The sequence below is a fragment of the Clavelina lepadiformis genome, chromosome 2, assembly GCF_947623445.1.
Source record: "Clavelina lepadiformis chromosome 2, kaClaLepa1.1, whole genome shotgun sequence".
Taxonomy (NCBI): Eukaryota; Metazoa; Chordata; class Ascidiacea; order Aplousobranchia; family Clavelinidae; genus Clavelina; species Clavelina lepadiformis.
Genome location: NC_135241.1, coordinates 24,553,086 through 24,575,380, shown reverse-complemented (window position 1 = coordinate 24,575,380; position 22,295 = coordinate 24,553,086). Strand labels below are relative to the sequence as shown.

General features: G+C 36.8%; 5 protein-coding genes across 5 annotated transcripts; 4 read left to right on the top strand and 1 right to left on the bottom strand.

Annotated features, from left to right (window-relative positions):
- Positions 1–1,483: 1,483 nt before the first annotated feature.
- Positions 1,484–2,952, top strand: LOC143444830 (fibrinogen-like protein 1). The gene is made up of 2 exons (XM_076943608.1): positions 1,484–1,873; positions 2,066–2,952. The coding sequence occupies exons 1-2, from the start codon at positions 1,594–1,596 to the stop codon at positions 2,773–2,775; spliced, it is 990 nt and encodes a 329-aa protein (XP_076799723.1). The 5' UTR covers positions 1,484–1,593; the 3' UTR covers positions 2,776–2,952.
- Positions 2,953–9,469: 6,517 nt separating this feature from the next.
- Positions 9,470–11,719, top strand: LOC143446325 (uncharacterized). Its single transcript, XM_076945917.1, has 9 exons — positions 9,470–9,594; positions 9,722–9,897; positions 9,978–10,095; positions 10,237–10,351; positions 10,508–10,644; positions 10,758–10,879; positions 10,977–11,144; positions 11,366–11,524; positions 11,617–11,719. The coding sequence occupies exons 1-9, from the start codon at positions 9,582–9,584 to the stop codon at positions 11,626–11,628; spliced, it is 1,020 nt and encodes a 339-aa protein (XP_076802032.1). The 5' UTR covers positions 9,470–9,581; the 3' UTR covers positions 11,629–11,719.
- Positions 11,720–12,450: 731 nt separating this feature from the next.
- Positions 12,451–15,892, top strand: LOC143447279 (uncharacterized). The gene is made up of 10 exons (XM_076947300.1): positions 12,451–12,780; positions 13,131–13,209; positions 13,697–13,801; positions 13,946–14,095; positions 14,401–14,550; positions 14,715–14,794; positions 14,858–15,083; positions 15,210–15,314; positions 15,397–15,549; positions 15,617–15,892. The coding sequence occupies exons 1-10, from the start codon at positions 12,683–12,685 to the stop codon at positions 15,728–15,730; spliced, it is 1,260 nt and encodes a 419-aa protein (XP_076803415.1). The 5' UTR covers positions 12,451–12,682; the 3' UTR covers positions 15,731–15,892.
- Positions 15,893–17,834: 1,942 nt separating this feature from the next.
- On the top strand, positions 17,835–19,977 carry LOC143446884 (endoplasmic reticulum membrane protein complex subunit 7-like). The gene is made up of 3 exons (XM_076946737.1): positions 17,835–18,029; positions 18,993–19,251; positions 19,337–19,977. The coding sequence occupies exons 1-3, from the start codon at positions 17,872–17,874 to the stop codon at positions 19,565–19,567; spliced, it is 648 nt and encodes a 215-aa protein (XP_076802852.1). The 5' UTR covers positions 17,835–17,871; the 3' UTR covers positions 19,568–19,977.
- Positions 19,978–20,232: 255 nt separating this feature from the next.
- On the bottom strand, positions 20,233–21,612 carry LOC143446885 (mitochondrial import receptor subunit TOM20 homolog). Its single transcript, XM_076946738.1, has 4 exons — positions 21,335–21,612; positions 20,975–21,018; positions 20,549–20,773; positions 20,233–20,474 (listed from the first exon to the last, which is right to left on the bottom strand). Exons 1-4 carry the CDS (start codon positions 21,477–21,479, stop codon positions 20,388–20,390), a joined length of 501 nt encoding a protein of 166 aa, XP_076802853.1. The 5' UTR covers positions 21,480–21,612; the 3' UTR covers positions 20,233–20,387.
- Positions 21,613–22,295: the final 683 nt, after the last annotated feature.

Genomic DNA, 22,295 nt, shown 5'->3' with positions numbered 1-22,295 from the left:
TAAAAATTTCTGAGCCCGAGCAGAAAACTTGTAGCTATAGAGTTACCTTAAGCTACACACCGATTTTACTTCTGAGTCAGGTGTGCAATTTTCTATTCTAATGCGAGAATAATGGGATAAATAATACCATAAACATTTGCAACTGTGACAAATTTTCGCGTCATTAAAAGCAAAGTAAAACATATACGAGACGTATCAAACATTAATCTTGTTAATGGCTGTCACCTTACAGTATTTATGACACAACTTGTGCTATAGCACTTCAATTAACCTGCAAATTGATTATAGTTTTACTCATTCAATCAACAAATTATTGACAGATACAAAAATTTATTTGTCATTGTCTGCAAACTTCCCGCTTTACTTAATTTAAAGCCACAGTATTGCTATTTGCAAAATGATAAGTAAATATCAAATTATTGCTGGCAGCACAACGTGTGCAAAAATAGGCATCTTTGTAACAAACTGTCTAACATGTTTCGGACTCAGTCCCTTATCAGAATAAAATGAAAGAACTGAATTGCTATGTAACACGAAGCGATGGTAAAAAACAGTTAGCTTCGTTTCAGAGGTGGGCTTCAAAACTGAATACTGGGATACTAAAAACTAAATATTACGATAATTAAACAATTTAACAATAATTAACATTTAACGATAATTTAACAAAACAAAGAAACAATTCGGTGCTCTATGTAAGGTGTCGCACGTTACCTAGACAAGAGGTATCAGCGCTACGATGCAATGAAGCAAACCATTTGAGTAACAGCTACTAAGTTAATGGGGTCATGTAAAAATTTTAGTAAAAACGATGTATGTCAGATTTAACCGTAAAGCAGTGGGCACTCAGGACTTGCTGCGTAAACGTGAGCGCATTACACAACGCGCCCATATAAGATAGTGATGTGATACCCGCGCAGTTGCTCGCCTCAGAGAGAGCAGTTTACTCACACTTCTTACACATTTTTACTCACCAATGCGGTTGTAAACGAAAGAAATATTTGCCTCGCTGCATTTCTTTGTGATTCTTTCCATAGTAATCGTAACTTTGTTTTGAAACACAAAGTTGGGATAATCATGTGGTTTTCGAGTTTTGCAAATACGTTTCACTGTTCCATTTTCTGAGATTAGCTTCAAATTTGCATTTGCACAACTGCATAAAAAAAAATAACGAAAATAAATGCATTAAGTTTACCTGGACTTTTAGCGCATCACCCGAAGCAAAATAACTAAAAATATACTTATATTAAAAAAATATTGATAATATTGATATTGCTTAAACACTACAAATACCGACGCCTTTTTTTCTGCCGACTAATGGAGTAATGATGCGTCATTTTTAGATGAGTAATCGCTCTCACCTGAACAAAACTTCATCAAATTGCAAATATGCAGCTTCTCCCTTTTTCAGTTGAATTTCCCACGACTTGGCACCGGCCGACATGACGTCATTTACACCACACTGCTTTGCGGTTGGGAACTCAATCTTTCCACTCGCATTTGTTAAGATTACGCTGCATTCTGTAACGTAAGATATCAATTGTAAAAGTGGTAGAATTACTAGCGTTAGTTTTCAGGAGAAAGAGATAATCAACCATGTTGAATTATAAACGAATTTTCTTCAGAAGATGGTTTCTACATTTGCTTTTTCTATTGGTTGCGTTCCATTGGTGCCATTGTGATGCAGTCACTGACAAAATTAGTAGATTATTGCAACGAGTTCACAAAGTTGAGGAAAGTTTAAGTCAGGAAAATCTAACAAGCTGGAAGTTATGTCATCTCCGAAATTGCCACTGCCAACAACAGATGCACGTCAACTCCATCGATAGCGCAGAAACCGCTCAAAACATTGCAAACTTAGTCGGTTTTTTAAAAGGTGACAGAGCAGATTTCAATTATGTTGTGAAGATTTGGAACGACATTTATACAAATTTGATGTATCGTTATTCAGTTTTATAGTGACTTCAAGATTTATCACATCATTTGTAGTAAAGTTGACAGCATTTAAAAAAAATGTATTACTTGAAAAATAAGGAAATATTACTTTTCTTTTACTCTTTCCCTTCAGAATGCACGAGCATCTACACAAGTGGTTCAACATCAAGCGGTATCTACCCGATATGGCTCAAGGAACGATTCCAGTTCACCTACGTCTACTGTGATATGGAGCTCGTTTCATCTAAGAAGGGCTGGACAACAATACAAAGAAGAATGAACGGGGAGGTCAACTTTAATAGGGGTTGGGACGATTACGTCAGGGGGTTCGGAAATTTCCGAGGTGAATATTGGCTTGGATTGGAAAATATTTATCGTCTGTCGAGGCAGACAGCGGAACCTACGGAAGGGGGACAGACGGTAATAACAGATCCAGCACTTGGGTTTGATCTTGAAGACTGGGACGGTTGCAAAGCATTTGTTGATTATTACATACTTTGGTTCAGTCCAAAAGAATTTAACTATCATTTAGACATTGCCCGACCTTTTAATGCTTCCGATTGTTTCAAATGGCCTCCAATTTATTTCGGCCATTTCAGCACACCAGACGTTGACAACAATAAAGAGGACAACCGCCATTGTGCCCGAGAATTAAAGTCAGGTTGGTGGTATAACCGCAGACGATGCGAAGATTCAAACCTAAACCAACCATATCCAAAGTACAAGCAGGACATGACCTATTACAACATGTTCTGGGAAGGCTGGTATTGTTTTAGTGGGACAGATACCGCTTTGCGTTTTGTGTCTATGCATTTGTATCATTACCACAACGAAATAAATTAACAGGACTTTTGCTCATGCAAATTACTAAAATGTTATTGCAGCAATTCCTTCTTTTTCAGCGTCGCTCATATATTGCAGCTGTGCAACTTGTACAACAACAACTAAAATATTCTGCGTTTTTCGTTGACGTCTTACTTTGTGTAAAAGCTTTGCAAGATTCAGTGTCAGAAAAATAATAAAGACTCTCACCAAACCTGTCTGACATTTTGAATCGCGTTCAGCTCGGCAAATACAACTCACGCTCAGCATAAGTCGCTACTTCATCTTAAGTTAAATAGAAGCGAAAGCGGTAAAAGTTCGCGAACTGTTTAGTGAGATCCAATCTTCCTAGAGCTGCTGCCTCCACAACCTCACTTTATGGATCGAAGAATAGAGTTTTGAAGAAAGAGAGATTGAGAGAGAGAGAGAGAGAGATAGAGAAAGTTATATCTTATACATATATGCAGGGTTGCCATCAGTCTCAACTCAAAAATAAGGACGACTAGAAAATGAACGAGGAATATCACCTTAAACAGTGTACAACAAAAGAAAGCAACCAATGTTCCTAAAAAAAAAAAAAAACAAGACACTATCTGCATGTTCATAACTTTGGTATCTCTTTGGTACAAAATGGTATCGTAAAGGTGACAAAATGCCCAAAATAAGGACAAAAGTGCCCACCTCCGCCCTAAAAATAAGGACGAAAGTGAAAATAAGGACATTTCTTAGAAATAAGGACAAACATATTTTCTAAGACACGGACCTTTAAAATAAGGACAAATCTTAGAAATAAGGACGGTATGGCAACCCTGCATATATGTCATGATATATACCTTGTGACGTAGCAAGGGTGGGTTGAAAGGGGCAGTCTGTCCCGGACGGTAAGTTTGAAGAGAATAAATGAAGTAATGACATTGATGACGAATAAATCCAATAAATAACTTGTTTCAAGCCATCATTGATGCTCCTTTGTCTGATGTGAAACGATGCGACAGTTTTTGACGAGTGAACCGTCACTTGGAAAAACTTCATTAAAATGCAAATGAGCAACTTCCTTCTCTTTCAGTTGAAGGTTCCACGACATGATACCAGGCAACATGACGTCATTACAGTATTACACTCCTTGGTGGTTGGAAACTCAATGTTCAACTCGCATTTCTTAAGACCACGCTGCACTCTATAACATACAGGAGCCAATGCAAATAGTGGAGGCATAAGATTTTGAGAAAGCATTTTGACCATTATGCTCCATTATAAACGAAGCTTCATCAGTTTTCGCGTCTAACATTTGATGACGACCGAGAGAACGACCAAGCTGGGTAAGAACGTCATTGATATGCAACCCATGCATTGCGTAATTTTGAAACAAACTCCTGAAAACCACTTTGTACCCGGATATTTTTTTCAAAATAATACCTTTTGCTGCCTGCCTGTCAATCAAACTATACTGTCAATCAAACTATGCTAACATTAATCCACCGAATACTTCATAGCGCTGTCAATTTATACAATGTTAATAGCTACATAGAAAATGTATTGGCACAAAAAACCATAGAAGCTGCGCTTGAAAAATTAAGTTAATTTGTTGTAAAATATGGTGTATACAGCGGTTGCAAATTTCAGTAAATTAATTCATTAACCATAGAAAGAAATTGACGCATTCTACGCCATTTTAGAATTCCTTGTAAATATGAAAGTTGTTTAGGCAAGCTTACCATCCAAATTTTTAGGATGTTGGTTACCTTGTCATTTGTCATTTACACGTGTAACGCGAATTGAACTTTCCCTAATTTCAGTCAAGTTCTGCGCCACAGTGGCGGTGAACCGCGACACTAACTCAACTTTCGTGCAAGATCCAACATGCTTTTGTCTTATCACCGCAGCACGCGAGCACAACCCAATTAAAAACTAAACCCTCAGCGTAAACAACAAAACTCTTGCATAAAAGTGAGGTGCAGACAAGCCTACATGAAACATGGACGACCAAGCAATTAAAGATAAAACACAAACATGTAAAATGCCTAAGGTAGTGACTAAGTATTGTCACCAACTAATTTACGTCACCAGTTGATTTCTGTCACCTTTTGGTTTTGCATTAGACATTTAAAATGGCGCATACAGGTCAACATATAGGTTTTAAAGAAAGGCACAACGTTGGAATAAACTGTTAAAGCTAAAATATACACAGAAACCTACTTTAAAGTACAGACTTTACATACAGATAGGACTAGATACATATAGGACTAGATAGTTGTAGGAGATGTAGCAACTAGGAACTATATTATGTTTACTATACCTACTACTGCATCAATAATAACCATCCAATACTACACAGTATACATACTGCAATTAAAGTTTAACATAGTAATTATACTTGACATAGGTAGGCTACATACTGAACAGTAGGCTACATACTGAAGTTAAGGCTTAATGTACTAACTATACTTGCCACAGGCCAACATAAGTTGTGTGTCATTTGTACAAAATATCAAAAAAAATATGTAATCAATGAAGTGCTTCGCTTGTCGCTACAAACGGTCAATCCACATCAGTTCCATATCGACCTTTATACTGCAAAGCTTGCTAAGTCTGCCCAAGGTGTAAGTCGGCCTGTTTGGTTTTATTTATAACCTCTTTGCTTTTGAAAAAGTTGGACCAAACCTGGGCAGAATCACTACTTCAGCTGAAAGCAAACAATCGATAGAACCTGGGACGCAAGTGTGAATGCTTGAGCACCCTTGCTGTAGTCTGGATACTTTGTGATTTGGGTTTGACTTTGACGGCAAAGACTAAGTTTTTAGTAAACTTTCCATGGCCGCCTGAAGCAGAAGAATGACAGTAGCTATAACGCTGTCGAATCGGTAAAAGAAATCAACTCCAATTATGTCGTTGATATTTTGTGTCTATTCTTATCGCTACGATTGCAAATTCGATTGTTTTGCAGTTTGCTGCTGAACGTCCTGGGTATTTGGCTGTTCTTGGTATGAAGACATCAGGGTTGGGGCTCATTGGGGAGGGGGAGGAGGCAGCTACTACCCAAACATGACCCACCGTCGGCAGCTTACGTGTGTATTGTCTATGATCGTCTATTTTTATCACTACGATTGCAAACAATATCATGGGACTTTGCAAGGCGTTGACAACTGCAACTGCCGACCATTATTGTGGCTTGTGAAACCTGCACCTGTAATATTTAACCGTTCCCTGCTCCTGGAAGCCAACTCCATGCAGCGATTTCACAGCGAACAGCTGCAGAACCATTACTAGTCAGGCATAATAAGTAAGGTACATAGCATAGGCTATCTACGGTAGTATATCTAGCTAGTTATTGAAAATGATATCAGCTTTAAATGCATTTTTGTGAAGCGTTGGTTTAGTAAATGCTTACAAATGCTTTGTTAATATGAAGTAATAATTGTCTATTATGAATAGTGATAAACCTAATTAAAAACTGATACTAATTTCATAATTCCTAAATTGTTAGCAAACAATATCGTTGTCTGAGCTAACAATCGTTGATGTATGGTGTCAATTTCCGGCTTTATCTGTGTGCTAGAAATAATTGTTTCATATACCTTGCAATCGGTACCGTATCAGTATGTCAATAAACTACTTAAAATCAGTTATATTTTGCACTTTAATGTTATGAACGCGTATGTATTGTTATGTCAAGTTTTGCTGCGATTCATGCAAATATTTGTGGCCCAAAGAAAATGACTTGGCAGGCGATAAGTGGCCAGCGAACCAGCAGCTGGACGACACTACTATGGTTAACCAAGTCACATTTTCTTATTTCATAACACAAGCTGATATCTACAAAGCATACCTGCGCATCCAACCATGAATGTAACAGCCAAGCCAACTTGTAAAATCCTCATGATCCACATTTTCAATCCCTGATATTTCGTTTCTGGTTGAGCCTACCGGTAATTAAATATAACAATTTAACTCTAATCTCGAGCTATGCGTCGTGTAAAACATATCAGCAATGTAGGCTACTAACAAAATATTACCTGGTGATTGTATGATGTCACGTTAGAGTAACCAAATATTTCTTCAGCAAAATTGCCGCTAAATTTTCAATACAGCTATAATGTCTGTAAACTGAATCTGCAAAATGGTTTTAGCTCATTATTTTAAGGCCATATTTAGGGTTTGACAAAACGATTGTATAATCGGTTGTGATGTCAAAATAGTACTTTTATTACAACATCATCATGCAACAAAGCGATTATTACCGAAGATACTTGTGTGGGCCTGCAGGGACAAGTCTATAGTCATTTAATGTTTAATAACTCATGTTATTTCATCAAACCAGTCCGGTAGGTTACCAAGATTTACGTCATTTTCTTGGCTTGTCTCAAGATTTTGATTTTCGTTCAACAATTATCTAATTTCTTCAAAAATAAATGGGTTAGTGGTATTTCTGCACACCAGTTGCACCTATAAATGCAGTTCCTGTAGTTAGTGTGGTTTTTATGATATTTTCATAGCATTGCACGAATTTGAAACTATAAACTATGTCCACTGAACAGAAGCAAGTGTCGTTCATATTTTGCCCTTGTAAACCTTGTACCATAGTACGTAAGAGATTAAATAGTTCTTTTAAGTTTCAAGTTGCCTTTCGAATATGAACTTATCTCAAAATTTAACACACAATATAGGATTATGTATTTATCAATGAACTACAACTACAATAACATTAGTAGGAGTAGGCTATTTATATCAACAACACTGCTTCGCTACAGTTACTGGAGATTTCATAGTTCGTTTGTTGTAACAGCATTGTTACGTCATAATAGCTTCATCGGTTGCAGGCATGATCGAATAATGGACAAATCTGGCAATGACAATCCCACTGCACAATATAAATAAGTTGACCCCTCGGTGTTGATAGAGCGCGATTGAGATGGAATTCTACACCGGATGAACCAGATCTAGCCACGTCACGTTTGGAGGAGTGCGTCATGACAACGATGCATAAAGCACGACGACCATATTAAAGAGCTTCGTTGTCACCACCTTGGTTGATATGATGTCTATTGTCTTTGATTAACTGGTTCTTTTGTCACGAGAATATCTTTACGCACTTGTTTTAAGAAGCGCTGCGTTTTAATGTTATATAATCCCATTGTTAAGGCACTAGTTTGGATTGTAGTTTGTTGTTGTGTAGTAATATTTTACCGGTGTGGCACTTGTGACCGTTATCGTTTTTAGGAAATTGTAGTTCTATTTACACGTGCACGTTTTTCTTTGTCTCCTACAGCTCTTCCCCGAAGCTTGTGACGCTACCCGCGAATCCTTTTTCCTCGTTGATCGATGATGGTGAATGGTACGATAGTTTGGTGACCAATAGTTGGGGCAGTCTACGTTTTAACTTTGTAGTGAAAAAATGGATGTTTTTACCTAAGATATGCGATTAAAAGTGAATGAGACAAAAAGAGCGAAGTGACTAGCTGTAAAGCGGGAAGGTTCCTGGTAGGGAAAAAGTTTGGTTACAGGAGTGCGTCATGACAACGATGCATAAAGCACGACGACCATATTAAACAGCTTCGTTGTCTTAACCTTGGTTGATATGATGTCTATTGTCTTTGATTAACTGGTTCTTTCACTTTTCAAGCGTCTTACCCCTTGCATTATACTGAATATAGGTCATCTGTATTTTCATTTTTGTGCAACAAATGCTAGCTTTGGTAAATTTTTATAATTGTCACCACCAAATAGTAACCAGTTGTGTTGCGCTACCTATAAATATGACGGTGTTTCCTGATTTATACCTAAATTTTTATTTATATCTAAAATAAATAAATACTGTATTTAGTTGTCATCATGTTGATGAATAGTATTCTTGTGGGTTGAAAATCTATCAAGTCCTATATGAGCAAGTGGCGATTGCAGACACAGCAAGGCAGCTACGTGCGAGCGGGTGCTGCAAAGCCTCAATTGTTTACCCATTTAATGCTCAGCAGCAGCCAAACATAGTGAATTTATGAGCGTCCGTGCAGCAATCCTGTCAGCCGGTGGCACTTGCAGATTGTCACGAGAATTTCCAATAAATCGTTGACTCAATCGATCGAACTCAATGTAAGTAAGTTACATGTCACAACTGCTAGTTATTGCTTGTTATGTTTAGGCAGGCGCGGTAATTTTTGCCTAATGTCATTTACGATCGTTTATGTCAATCAACAGTGTATAACAATCATCACGTGAAATAATCATCACGTGATAAAAAAAACATCATATACTTTAAATCCACATAAACCGAGGTTGCAAAGGTGCGTTGGGCATTGGTCGCTGTTTCGTTACGTGTTCGGTCACCTTGGGAAACACTATCTAGGAAAAGAAGCGCAGACTTTGCCTTTCAAATCACTTTGCCTTTGATGCAAATCGAGCTTTGTTGGAATGTTGTTTTATCAGTTGGCTTAGAACTTATTTATCGAGTTGACTACACCTTCCTGGAATGGCCACTCTATTTACGTTAAGTTATAATCCTAGGAATGAAACCAGGAGCGCCAGGCAATGATGAGCATACGTTTACTTTATTTACATCAGACTGATAGCCTGGGAACAAGACAGTTTAACTGCCAGGTGCCAAACAGTGATGAGTAATTCAGCGTGTCCTAAGACACATATGTCTGTTTTCCCCTTCCAGCGATTAGGGAAATGGGTGTAAGAAATAGGGAATGGTTATAGGATTGATGTAGCATATAAGAGGGAAGGTGGATTTGTATGATGAAAAATACTATTTTATTTTCATTTAGCTGTTCCCGAGAAACTGTAGGAAATCTAACAGAGATTGAAAAAGCTGAACTTGTTTGTTTTTGAAAATGTTCATTCAACGTATGTGCATTTAATAAAAATAACATATAGGCTCTAAGTTAGGCTTCAATATTAATGTAACCGTGTTATTATTACTTTCCATAAGCAGGTAATTGTAATAAAACCTTTTTATGTTTTTATATTGCAGTGATTTTTTTCGGATTCTTGCTTGCGGAGAGTGTCCGCTCTCACGGAACATTGATGGAACCTCCCAACCGCTCTTACATGTGGAGAGTCAAAGATGAGGATCCTGCCATCATACCATATAAGGATATTGTCGAAGAAAACTGGAACGACAACCAGTTGTACTGCGGAGGATTTCAGGTTCCCAAAATTAACTCACAGCGATTAAAGTATAACATAAACGTTTTGCGGAGTTAGGCTCACAACTTTGCATGATGCAGCATCAACAAAATCTTGGAGGCAAATGCGGACTTTGCGGAGATCCGTATGACGGAGTCAGGGATAATGAAGCTGGCGGAAAATACGGAAAAGGGATCATTGTTAGACAATATAGTCAGGGCAAGTAATATAACGTTATAGACCAAAGCATATGTTTTGCAAATATTTAAAAATCTGTTTCATGCCAACGAAGTTAGAAAGTTCATAAGTTTCAAAAAATTCTACATTTATTCATTTAAAAAGTCTCTACTGTAATTCCAGGCTCAATGCTGGAAGTATCTGTGAAGCTGACCGCTCATCATTTGGGCTTCTTCGAATTCCGCTTGTGCCCATGGAATAATCCCACGGTTCCAGGAACACACGATTGTCTTAATCAGTACGTTGTCGCTGTGCATATACTCCGCTGTTGTTTAAGTTGTCATACTGATAAAAACAAAATGCTGTTCGATTTCCAGTTTTGGTTTAGGTCATGACATATGGATGAAGCGTTTATGTCTGCACGGTGAATAAAAAGCAATGATTTTTTATTAAGATATTTACTGCCTCTGCTAAATGGCTCGACACAATATTTTCCACCCAAGAAAGGCGAATGGGTCTACAATTATCAACTTCAACTACCGAGAGAGGTTACTTGCGATCAGTGTATATTGCAGTGGAAGTACCACGCAGGTAATTTCTGGTGACCCCGAATTCTTCAGCTGCTTTAAACTTAGAAGCTACTCTGTTTTGAAAGCTTTGTTTTGTCTCTCAAACCACTTTTGAGTTCTTGGCCTGTTATGCAGGAAATACTTGGGCCTGTGACGAGACGGGGAAGTGCTGTTTAGGGTGCGGACCACAAGAGAAATTTTACGGATGCGCAGACATCGCAATAGGAGATGGCCCAACCCTAGCACCCCCCGGATGGGTGAGAAAATAAAAAAAAACTCCATTTATTTTTTCCCCGAAGTGTTTAGCTTTTCTTTACAACTTGCAGATTTGTAAAATCCAATAATTTTCTACAGAACGAGCCACCGGTTGTGACCACGTCATCAACCCAACCCCCTTCCACGACGACGACCGCAGCTCCAAGTACGAGCAAATCAACCACCACGGAACGGACTGAGACAAACCAACCGCCAATTCCGCCCACGACTACCCCTCCCATCGACACCGACCAACCATCTTGCGACGTAACAAAGAGTTTCTTACATTTTTTGTTGCGTATGAAATCAAAATTTTGCCTCATCCAAAACTTTAGCTTTGTTATAAGTTCTGTTTTAGTTTATGACTGAACTATAAAATATGAATATAAAGCAAGACCGAAATAATAATTGAAAACATGAAAAATAAGGCACAGTTGAAGTGCTTGTAAAAACCTCGCACCTAAATAAACAACTCTAAAATATTTCAGGGCAAACCACCTGGTCAGTACCAAGCTGATTGTGACACGTTCTACACATGCGCAAATAACGGCGCCGGTCCTTTCTTGTACAACTGCCCTCCAGGCACTGTTTATGACGAAAGCCGGAAGATATGCGACTATCCTTACACTGTACCGCCACCTTGTGGGGTAATTGTTCGAGGCAACTTTTTCATTGAGTGAGCTTTAACTTATTAAAATGCTTTTGTTTGTATGTTTAACATCTTACTTTGTCTTCGCAGACGAAACCATGATGGCGTCGAAACCACCAAAACTTTACTACCCCGATTATATGTTTATTAATTTCTTTGATTTTAATGACCAATAAACTAAAAACGATCACGAGCAACGGAAATATTTTTATAGCAACAGAACATAGGGAAAGTAGGTACTTTAATTCCTACTGTGGAAAACACCTGCCAAATTACAATAACTTGCATAATACACAACAATAACATACAATACAACACAATTGTTTTTCTCGTTGTTAACATTCGAAACTAACCCGAATTTGGAAAGTAGCCTATTCTTTAAGTGGGTTATCGCCAAATTCCACTTTTGTTGTAGCCGTCATGTAGGCCTATAGGCTGTGTGCTGGAGCCTGGAAGTGTTTCGATAAGGGCAGGTTACTAGAGATTTCTGAACAAAGATTACAGTTTAATGAGTTATAATTTTATGTTTCTAAACTGGGAACTTTTGAAACGATTTAGCGGTCATGAAACATTACTTACCAAGCAATTAATACGTCACAGAGAGAGGGGTCAATATTTCGCACTACAATTGTTCAGTTTTTCAATTCATGAAATTGTTAAAAATTCATTCCCCTCTGAACATAATCGTATATAACCCGCTTCAATTCACGAGACTCGTTATGATAATCTTGCTAATGAAGGCAGGGAGTGCAAGTAATGGTGTTATAGCACAACAAAACAAAAACATGTTCACAACTTATGCCGACAATGAACGCGGTCACAAAGCCCAGCGTAAATATTTTGTGCTGAGTCACAATACTTGCTTACTCAGCACAAATCAGCAGCATGTTTGTGTTAAGACAGCAGGGTGGTTAAAATAAATATGCTTCTTTAGGTTTTTTAGTATAGAAGTACACAACTGCCGTATATCTTTGTATACCAGACCCTGGCTACTCGAATTGTGATGTCATTTGGATGTGCACTTTTATACTACACCCATTTAAAGGTGTTTTTAGGAGTAAATAGGCACATTTAATTATACCGTTGATAAATGTTTAGATTGTGTGCATGATCGAGCAATCTTGCTGCAAATAAAATTGCTCGGAAAATAACCAACATGAGTAATAATACGATCTCGTCCAAGAATGAAGTGGCCAGATTAAGAGAAGCGCACCAACAGGCCACTGGCGAAGTTAAAAAACAAATTGACCATTGGTTTGTATCAATATAGGTTTAAAGTTATCATTTTTGCACGTTTTATTGTCTTTTTACTGCTCAAAATTTATTGAAACATTATCAAGTTGTTTGCAGGCATGCTCTTAGTAGAGCAGCTTAAATTGGGACAAATTTTGTTGTAGCTTGTGTTGGTTGATAAGTAAATGATAAAATAAGCTTATTAAGCTGATATTAGGCGGCCATGTTTAAGCTGAAATTATCAGTTACTACGCCTATGAGTTGTGTAGTGCTCATGGAATATAGATAGTTTAGAATAACTGATGATAGATTTATGGAAAATGACTTAAAACTATTGCTTGGTTTTATTTAGCTTACGTTTTGTTTTTCAGGGAAGGCATAAAATCAGATTATGAAAATCTTGCAAAACGTATTGCAACCCTGCCTGACAAAGTCAGCCATGATGTTATGGTAAAACATTATTTAAGTAATAAAAGGTTAAAATATACCATAGTGGAAGACGCAGCACACAAATGCAAGTGACTCATCAACGTACACAATAAGCCTAATTATATCATGTTCATACTGAGCTAGAGTAAATAAATATGGCAGTTTTGGTTGTTTTCATGCTAATTTGTAATCTATCCTTTGAGAAGTGTGCACACTTTGTGAATCTCAGTTTTTTATCTCTGCATCCATGATTTTTTAGGATTGAAAACTGCTGTGTACTTTCCAATCTGGTATATCCATGTTGAAACATAGCAGACTCAACCCATAAAATATTAAATGTTTGAAAGCTTTTGACATTTAATTTGTGGCGTATTCAGTCACTTGAAAACAATTTCAATGACATTTCAAACAAAAAGGTCTTAAAAATTATGTTTGCTATGTTTCTATGTTTGTAATTATGTTTACATAAATGACCAGTTGACGTTCTAAAATTCCCTGTTTTTTTTAGGTACCACTTGGAAAATTTGCGTTCATGCCAGGTAAATTGATTCACACCAACGAAGTCATGGTTCATTTAGGTGACTCATGGTTTGCCGAAGTCTCGTGTAAGCAAGTATGCTTCATTCCACACCATTGTCTATAGCTGAGTGAATGATGTTATGAGAGATTTATCTTGTTGTTTTCCGTGGTGCTTGAGGTGTTTTAAGACGTGCATTGACAAAATGTGAAATAAACATCAACGATTAATTTTTCCAAGGGTTTAAAGATAGTCGATCACCGGTTGGAGTCTGTCCATAAAAATCTTGACGACCTTGATAAAGTGATGACAAATTTGAACAAGAAAACAGAATTCGCCGAAGAACTCGATAACAACAATGGTGAAGATAAAGCGATTGAAATTAAAGAGGTTTGAAAACTTGTGTTATTTTAAACTTTTAATAAGCAAAACTTTATGTGAGTGTAATTACTATGAATCAGTTAAATGACAAAGGTTGGCATTGGCATTCCAGGTTAGGTTGATTGAATTCCTTTTTTCAAACTGATGGTTTCATTTTGATTATAAAATATTATTATTCTTGTTATACCTAAAAATGATTGAAATTAATACGGTTTTAAAAGTCTTTGCATTATTACATCATTATATCAGAAATTATCATACTATCTCAGTCTCTCAATGCATGATGGAAAGTTTTTTTTTATCTCTTTCCACAGAATATTCCAGAAGATTATCTCCATCCTAGCAGGAGGAAGAGAATTAGTCGGGTTAAGATGCAACCTCCAACTTCAAACAAATCTGATGCAAGTGAAGTTCCTCTCCCAACAGATAATCAACCAGATGTTCGGGAAGAACACCAACCTACCGTGAGCTTATTTTTTCTGAATTTTGTGCGAAAAATCTTTGGTGAAAATTTCATTCGTTAAAGCTGCTGTGTTTATCGACTACTGACACCTAGCTGATAGGTGATGAAACTTTTTCATACGTTGTAGGCTAACAATTTAGACATTTATTGTTAATATGTTTCCAGTATTTAAACAATGAAGACTTGATGCGGAGGTTGGATGAATTGGAGCGACTTGAAGAGGAAGAAGATGAGATGCTGCTCCAGTGAGTCATTTCCTTGAGTTTCCTCTCACTTTACTCACTCATCCTTAATTGAACTTCTTTTAGAGGAACTTTGGATGAAAACTCCACCCACGATAACTTTGATAAAAGCAGTCATGAAAAACCTGTTAATGAGGGACAAAGTGAAAAAGTTTTAAAGACTCCTCCAAGCAACGCCAAGAAGGTGTCGTGGAGTGGCAAACTCACAGAAGGCAGAGAAGCAAATAGTGACGACTCTGATGAATGTGAACCTGTTATCATAAAATTTAAGCACTCATCTGCTAACATTCAGGTATTTGTAATTAATATGAGATGTAAGTTATTTTTATTTTCAATTAACCTGTTTACTGCTTTCTAGAAATTTACTGTAAAAGGCCATTTTATTGCAAAAATTATTTAAATTTTTTTGCTGTTTTAGAAAAATACAATTAATGAGAAACTTAAATCTGCCTCCGTTCAGTCTCCTGCAGACATCGGTCAACATCGCGTCACTTTCAGACCAGACGGCAAAAATAATCACCAAGTACAACCCCTTAAAACAACATGCTTGTTTTTCGTTTGCACATTTGAAGTGATAATTTCCAATTCAGGAACATATTTTTCAGGTTTCAGAAGACATCAACCCTACACACTTGGAAGATATCGGTTCTACAGTAAAAGAAAAAAACATTCCCAAGTCAATTTTAAAACCAACAAATTCACCTTTCGACAGAACTGCTGCTCTTAGTAACCCTCTGGCGGACCAGCTGCCTCGCCAGGTACTACTGGAACATATTTAAGAAATAAATAAGCTTGATGTGACTTCATTGTTGTTACTTCTCACAGACAGCTGTGTCCGAAAGAGTTCTCGAACACAAGAACGTGGACGCCGCATCATCGCCAAAAGAAGAGCTTCCTAAGAAACGTGTTTCACTTTTTAAAGCTTCCAGGCGGAAATGACGTTGTGTGTGCAATATTTTTCTTAATAAAATGGTTTCGTCCGAAACTGCCATCAACTACAATTCAAAGTTTTCTTTGGTTGTTACAAGCAACAAACAAAACAGAACTAAGCTAAAGAACTCTTGCTGAGCAGAAGAGTGCACTCGTTGGTTTTGCAGAAAATACATATACAGTCAAATCCGCTTAATTCGGACACTTTGGTTCCGCTCACTTTTGGCCGAATTAAGCGGAGAAACGGCTTTGTCCGAATGCGGAAAATCAATTGTTCGTTTCATGGTAATGCATAAAGGCAAAAAACGCATTTAAAATACTGTACTGTTGCGTAATAAATGAATTGCAGCGGCGCTATACTGTAGTAACTGGCACTGATCGCATAAAACGTCTTCGTTTACTTTAGTGAGCAATTTCACTTTTTGTCCTAAACTTTTCTGTACAATTTTGTCCTACAAGATGGACGCGATTGTACCGAAGTAAAAGCGACTATGAAGCTGGCACGGCCTTATATGAGTTCATTGTCGATTGCTACTGCATGGATCGTCATTGTTTCACCATAATCGCTCATAATGCAATTGCATCTTGTCTTAAAACGAACGAAGTACTGTTTATTGTGTCATAACCTAACGATGGAATTGCGAACATGTTTCCGAATTAAGCGGAGAATTGTCCGAATTAACGGGAGTTTTTTACGTTCAATTTTTAGCTTTGTTCCGTTCCCGAGCATTTTGGCCGAATAAAGCGGTTGTCCGGGTTATCCGGTGTCCGAATTAAGCGGATTCGACTGTATTTAGATTTAGAAAAATCTTTGTACGACTTGAACCCGCGATAATAACTCGAGCCCCGGTAGCTGAGGTGGTTTTTGTGCAATTTCTTGTAGTTTTTATCGAATTTAGAAGTATTTACAAGGACCGCTAAACAGGGAAAACTGTCATTGATGTCCAGCCCAATACATTGCAACGATAGCATCCCGGCGACGGGCATCAAACCCACTTCGAAGAATACTGTTCAGTTGTTGCAAAGAAAAAATGATAGTCATTTAGAGAAGCTGCCGAACACTGGATAAAGTGATTTAGATTTTAAAAGAGCATTAGGAAAAAGTGATTTAAAACAGTAGAAGCGATTTTTGATTTACGATAAACGCCAGTTGAAGGTTGTGGGTTTCATAATTATTAATAGGCCTGTAATGAATAAAGGATTTTGTTGATATTTATGACTGCTTAACTAGAAAACTTTACCATATTATTCACAGTCCCATGTCTGGTTTATAGCGAAGTTTATTGTGTAATTGGGATGTTCGTGTTCGTTTATCATAGAAGCTAATGATGTAGCTTATAAATAAATTATTAAAACCTATCTGATATAGGCTTACCTAAAGTTGTTTTTATCACACAGTTGTTTTTTATTACACAAATGATTATAGTTGTAATTAATTATGGTTGACAAATCATTTGAGTAATTAGTATGTTTTCTATTATTTGACTCTGGCGTTCGTTCAGCGCAAAGAGATTATAAGTCAAAACACCGTTTGTTCGCGGTGAAGTGTACAAAATCGTAGAATTTCTGTATTCCCCAAAGCAGAACATAAGAATATTATTTTTTGTTACTCTTAAATTTGTTTTTTTGAACAAACGTCCCAATCGAGACTTAAAGAGATAAATTCCGAGCTCTTTGGCAAGAAACCTAGCGATCCCACTGTTCCTCTCGTACCCAAAAGGTATTTTTTGTGAATATGACTACCTCATATTTTTCAATTGTTCACAGAAGAAGTAGGTCAGTGGGTGATGTAGCTCTCAATGTTAAAGGCAGCTTGTTAGGATAGGAGAGTGGGCATATAAAAATTGATCGGGTCTAGTGCAGAAGTGCACAACCACAGGATATATTTGTATACTAGACCCCAGCTACTGAAATTGTGACGTCACTTGGTTATGTACTTTTGCATTAGACCCAAACTCAGTTTGCTAGAATTCCGCATCCAAATTTTTTCGGGAGCACCCATTTTTACAAAGCCAGGATGCCCTAGGGAATTCATCCAGAAAAATAAAGGGTATTCACTGCGTACTGATGTTGTGTGTCAAGAAATGAATGTAATGTTATAATAAGTTTAATTTCTTTGCTTAATTTTGCAGAAAATACTTAAGTTAAATATGGATTGGAGATTACTGTGTATCTTGTATATTGCATATTTTGCTGATGTAAGTTTTTGTTTGTCTAAAGTCGAAGGAAAGGTTTATTTGCCAGCAGACCAACATCTTGCAGATACAAGAGTAATTCTCGATGATGGGGAATACAGAGGTTTCATCAAGTAAGATAATAATTGTTGTTGACAATAGTGTATTGTTTCTTTTTCGTCATTAATTGTACGGAGCGAAGGTTACGATGCTAACTGTTGTAGTTATAACACAATGAAACACATGCTCACTAACAATTCACGAGCAGGAAAAAGTAGCAACGCCCAAGGCCTTAAAACATGCAAGATAGCAATAATAGAGTTGTGCTACAAGATTTTAGGTTAGCACGGCCACAAAACCCAAAAAATAATTCCTAAATTTAACGAATTTAAATTCAAAATAACACAAATAACGAAACAACTACACTGTTGCAAGATGTAGAGGACATGTTCCCTAACATTAAAAACATGCATATTAGCAGCTGAAGTAAATATATAAAGTGACATGGTTTATTTAAAATAACAATGAATGATTGATTAAAGAAAACCACACAAAAGAAACTCAATTCCAGGGACCGGAATCTCCTTTCTGTGGCCAAGAGAGGGCACAGTATTGCGGCCCACAAGTGCACTAAAAGATAGACAGTATGAATCAGATAAAGAGTATAACATTGCCATTTGGAAATCGGGCCTCCACATTCCCTTAAACTACAGTATTTGTGATAAGCTGTGGATACCCCGACTATGGCCTATACACACTAACGATTACAATAACTATGCTACAATAACAGAATACGATAGACAGTAACAGAGAAAAGCAATATCTCTAGTCAATTTTGCCCAAAATATACATACATACATCTTGAAACATATGCATATGTGTTTGAAAAAACAAACTTTGCACATTTACATACACCGTATAAAGATCGACAGCTATTTAAGACAAACATTTTGTACGTTATATTACATAATTTATAGGCTATACACCGTTATACATTTTAAATGGTGGTATATGATAAGTCTAAAGATTTTTTTGAAATTTTTGGATGCATAACTTCATAAATTTACCTGACATAAAATTATGAACTATATTCACAGGGTAGACGGGTCATTCGTTGTTCACAATGTTCCCACTGGCTCATATGTTTTGGAAGTCCTATCCCCGACTTATCTATTTGAACCCATTCGCATTGACGTGTCAGCGAAAGGAAATATTCGTGCAAGAAGGCTGAACAATTTAAAACCAAGCGCCGTTGCTCAAGTTCGATATCCACTGGAAATGAAAGCGGTTGCTCTTGCAAAGTATTTTCAGGCGAGAGAGAAGTTCAGCATTTTTGATATGCTCAAAAATCCAATGGTAAGTAAGAAGACCTGTTTCGAATCCTGGTTTTTATATTTTCGATAACCTAATTTATTTAAACAAATGTTTTGATGTGATGCAGGTTTTGATGATGGTATTACCGCTCCTCGTGTTTGCTGTCTTGCCAAAACTTGTCAATACTTCTGATCCGGAGGTTCGAAAGGAAATGGAAGAATCGATGAAGATGTTCAATCAAAATTCCTCAATGCCGGATGCAGCTGAATTCATGTCCAATTTATTTGGTTCAGGATCAAATAAACAGAAAGCTGTGACTTCATCAAAGTCTGGAAAATCAAAAGCGAAACGAAACTGACTCTTGTGCTGCGACGCAATGCTATTTATTGCAGGATGTATGACACTTTGATTATACGTATATATTTATTGTGTTAGTGCATGGTGTCATGTGCAGTGATTAAGTTTTAAGCAGATTTCTAAAATGTTCTTGCTGTTCTTTGAGTAAATGCAAAGAGTGGAAACTTGTTAACTCAAAATTTTTGAAAACCTTAAAGCAACCAACTGGTCCCTGCAGATGTTTTCAGTGTAATGACAGTCTTACCAACTTCGGGAGACCAGTTTTATCAGCTGTGAGTTAGTGCACCCTGTATGGCCGAGTGCTTTATTTTCTCAATCAACTTGTATTTATTTTTAGTCATTTTTCTATGGCTGGCTCATATTTAAGGGCTGTTGATAATCTAGAAAATACACTATGAAGTCAAAGTAATGACTAATAACTAGTAATAACTAGTTTTGTGTGTCTTGTGTCGTTTTAATTTAATAAGGATGAATACTTGCAATGCTTTAAATATTAACCGTCCGGAAATTGCCACAATTTTCAGAAGATTATAATTTGTGTTGATACAAAGTGGTTAACTTTTTACAAGTGTCACGCTGTTAATGCAGAATGAAAGAGTTTGGTTATTCTTAAGTTCAACTGAAAGATGCTAACGTTATTTCACATATACATATGCACACATAGCATTGCTTTTTTGAGGATTTTAATGACACGCGAACAAACACACGATGTATTCAAAGTTGTAAAAGTATTTAAAAAACAAGGATCGCTGTAAAGAGTTTTTCAGAAGAGCAGAAGTCCAAAGCGTTTTGGTCAGTTAAGTTACAAAATTTTTGGGCATTTATTCCAAATCATCAACATCAGTGATTGTGGCCGTGGTTACATCATCGGGTTTCTTTTGTGCAACAGTCGGTGATGTCGCCAATCGCTGAAAAAAACAGTGCATTCTCACAACCAGTCCGATTTAGGTAAGAATAGATCAATACAGGCATGAAAAAGTACCTGATTTATTGACGGCAACTTTTCAAGTAACATGGCAAAAACGGGAGGTGGTAGTGTCTGTTTCAAGACTTGTAAAAGCTGTTGAGGCTGTCCACAGACAGCGATCGCGTTGGTCAGGTGCTCAACTCCATCCTCATAGTTTCCAAGAGCAAGAAGTTCTTCTCCTCTTTGAACTTCTGCGAGGAAAAATTTTTGGACGGCTTCAACGTCCCTTAAATCTGGAAACTGAACAATAAGAAAACTTTAATTTAAGTCACAATCACAAATTGTTACAGATCTTAAAAAAATTAAGTGATCAAGGTTCTTGTGACATAAACAAGTTGGAAAATTTTTTTAGACTCTTCTCGGCTATGTTGAAGCTATTTAGCCTATTCATCTATAACGAAAAAATTTAAAAACAAAGTAACCAACAAAGTTTCCACTTACAGTAGTTCCAGAGGGTCCGACTTGTTTTGCATATTTGCTTCTCCCTTTAAAAGCAGTTTGAAATAAATAAATATATAAAATGTAGTTAAAAAGTGTTAGGAAATATGCAAGAGTGTTATAAGTTTAATAATGATCAAAATCACTGGAAAGTATGGCAGATTTTGATGAAAAGACAAGCATGCAGAAAAACAAAGTTTGATAGCATGCGTTGAAATCTTCAATTAGCGCTCAAATAATGAAATAAGCAAACATTTTTAGCTATGGGCGTGCATGTGAAAAAGTTCGCTTTTGATCTGTTGTGCGTGTATGCCACAATTTCCACAAAAGATTTAAAAATAATAAGATACAATATAAACATACTTTCTCGTAGCTTCTTTTTGAATTCAGGATCACTTCTTCGTTTCTTGTCGAAGTAAACGCAATATCCAATAAAGGCCGTTCCGCAAATACCGGCAATTGCCAAGGCAGTGTTCCTATTCAGGTCTAACATGTTTTCACGCAACATAAGCAAAAAGACTGGTGCACTAACAGACTGCCTTTAACAAACGAAAGTTAGCAGAAATAGGCACAAAAACCGTCACACTTCTAAACACACGGCAAACTTGATGATATTGCAGGACTAATAGGAATGCTAGTCTAGGTCTGCAGGTCACGTTGATTCTGGAATGATTTGCGTCACTAGGTATAACGAAGGGAAACGCTAGGGAACAAAATTAGTCTTCAAACAAGAAAATTAATACTGTTTTATCACTACTAATTTATTAAAATAGAATCTATATTCATTTTACTAGTCAATTTATTGTTTATGTTGAAATTATTTGACAAATAGCATTGATTGTTATTATATCAGACTATTTTTTAAGTGCCTCATTTGACTGAGTGCAGCTTTGGCCTAAGTATTGTTTCTCGAGCTTTATTTTTGGACTGAAGAAAAGCTTTGCACGCCTTGGAGACTTGGCGATGATTTTTCATTGTTCGAGCCTCGGTTACCGAAGTTGTCTTGTGAAGTTCCACTTAATACTCATTTTTATTTGTTTTTGTTGATTTTTTCTTGTATTACCCCAATTTAAAACTCTTCATAAAAGCAACTTGTAATGAAATGATTGTTTATCGTTCCTTAGCCTGTAAGGACGATCACTTCAATTACAATGTTTGTCTGTAGAATTGCTTAATGTCCTCGAAGTGAAATGGGTCTCAGGTCGTTGTTTCGCTTCTCTTAATCTTAGAATCAATTGTATACCATGACAACTGTATAAACTGGTTATATTGTTTCTTGTTTAAACGATTACATTAAATAAGACATTGTGACAGCTACATAATA

Coding starts and splice junctions, on each gene's coding strand:
- LOC143446325 (XM_076945917.1), top strand. Junction 9,898..9,977: donor TGTACTGCGGAGGATTTCAG/GTTCCCAAAATT, acceptor TGCATGATGCAG/CATCAACAAAATCTTGGAGG. Junction 10,096..10,236: donor TGTTAGACAATATAGTCAGG/GCAAGTAATATA, acceptor CTGTAATTCCAG/GCTCAATGCTGGAAGTATCT.
- LOC143446885 (XM_076946738.1), bottom strand. CDS start 21,479: ATGTTGCGTGAAAACATGTTAGACCTGAATAGGAACACTGCCTTGGCA. Junction 21,019..21,334: donor CAAAAAGAAGCTACGAGAAA/GTATGTTTATAT, acceptor CTGCTTTTAAAG/GGAGAAGCAAATATGCAAAA. Junction 20,774..20,974: donor TCGGACCCTCTGGAACTACT/GTAAGTGGAAAC, acceptor CTTATTGTTCAG/TTTCCAGATTTAAGGGACGT.
- LOC143446884 (XM_076946737.1), top strand. CDS start 17,872: ATGGATTGGAGATTACTGTGTATCTTGTATATTGCATATTTTGCTGAT. Junction 18,030..18,992: donor GAATACAGAGGTTTCATCAA/GTAAGATAATAA, acceptor CTATATTCACAG/GGTAGACGGGTCATTCGTTG. Junction 19,252..19,336: donor ATATGCTCAAAAATCCAATG/GTAAGTAAGAAG, acceptor GATGTGATGCAG/GTTTTGATGATGGTATTACC.
- LOC143444830 (XM_076943608.1), top strand. CDS start 1,594: ATGTTGAATTATAAACGAATTTTCTTCAGAAGATGGTTTCTACATTTG. Junction 1,874..2,065: donor CTTAGTCGGTTTTTTAAAAG/GTGACAGAGCAG, acceptor CTTTCCCTTCAG/AATGCACGAGCATCTACACA.
- LOC143447279 (XM_076947300.1), top strand. CDS start 12,683: ATGAGTAATAATACGATCTCGTCCAAGAATGAAGTGGCCAGATTAAGA. Junction 12,781..13,130: donor AAAAAACAAATTGACCATTG/GTTTGTATCAAT, acceptor TTTGTTTTTCAG/GGAAGGCATAAAATCAGATT. Junction 13,802..13,945: donor CCGAAGTCTCGTGTAAGCAA/GTATGCTTCATT, acceptor AATTTTTCCAAG/GGTTTAAAGATAGTCGATCA.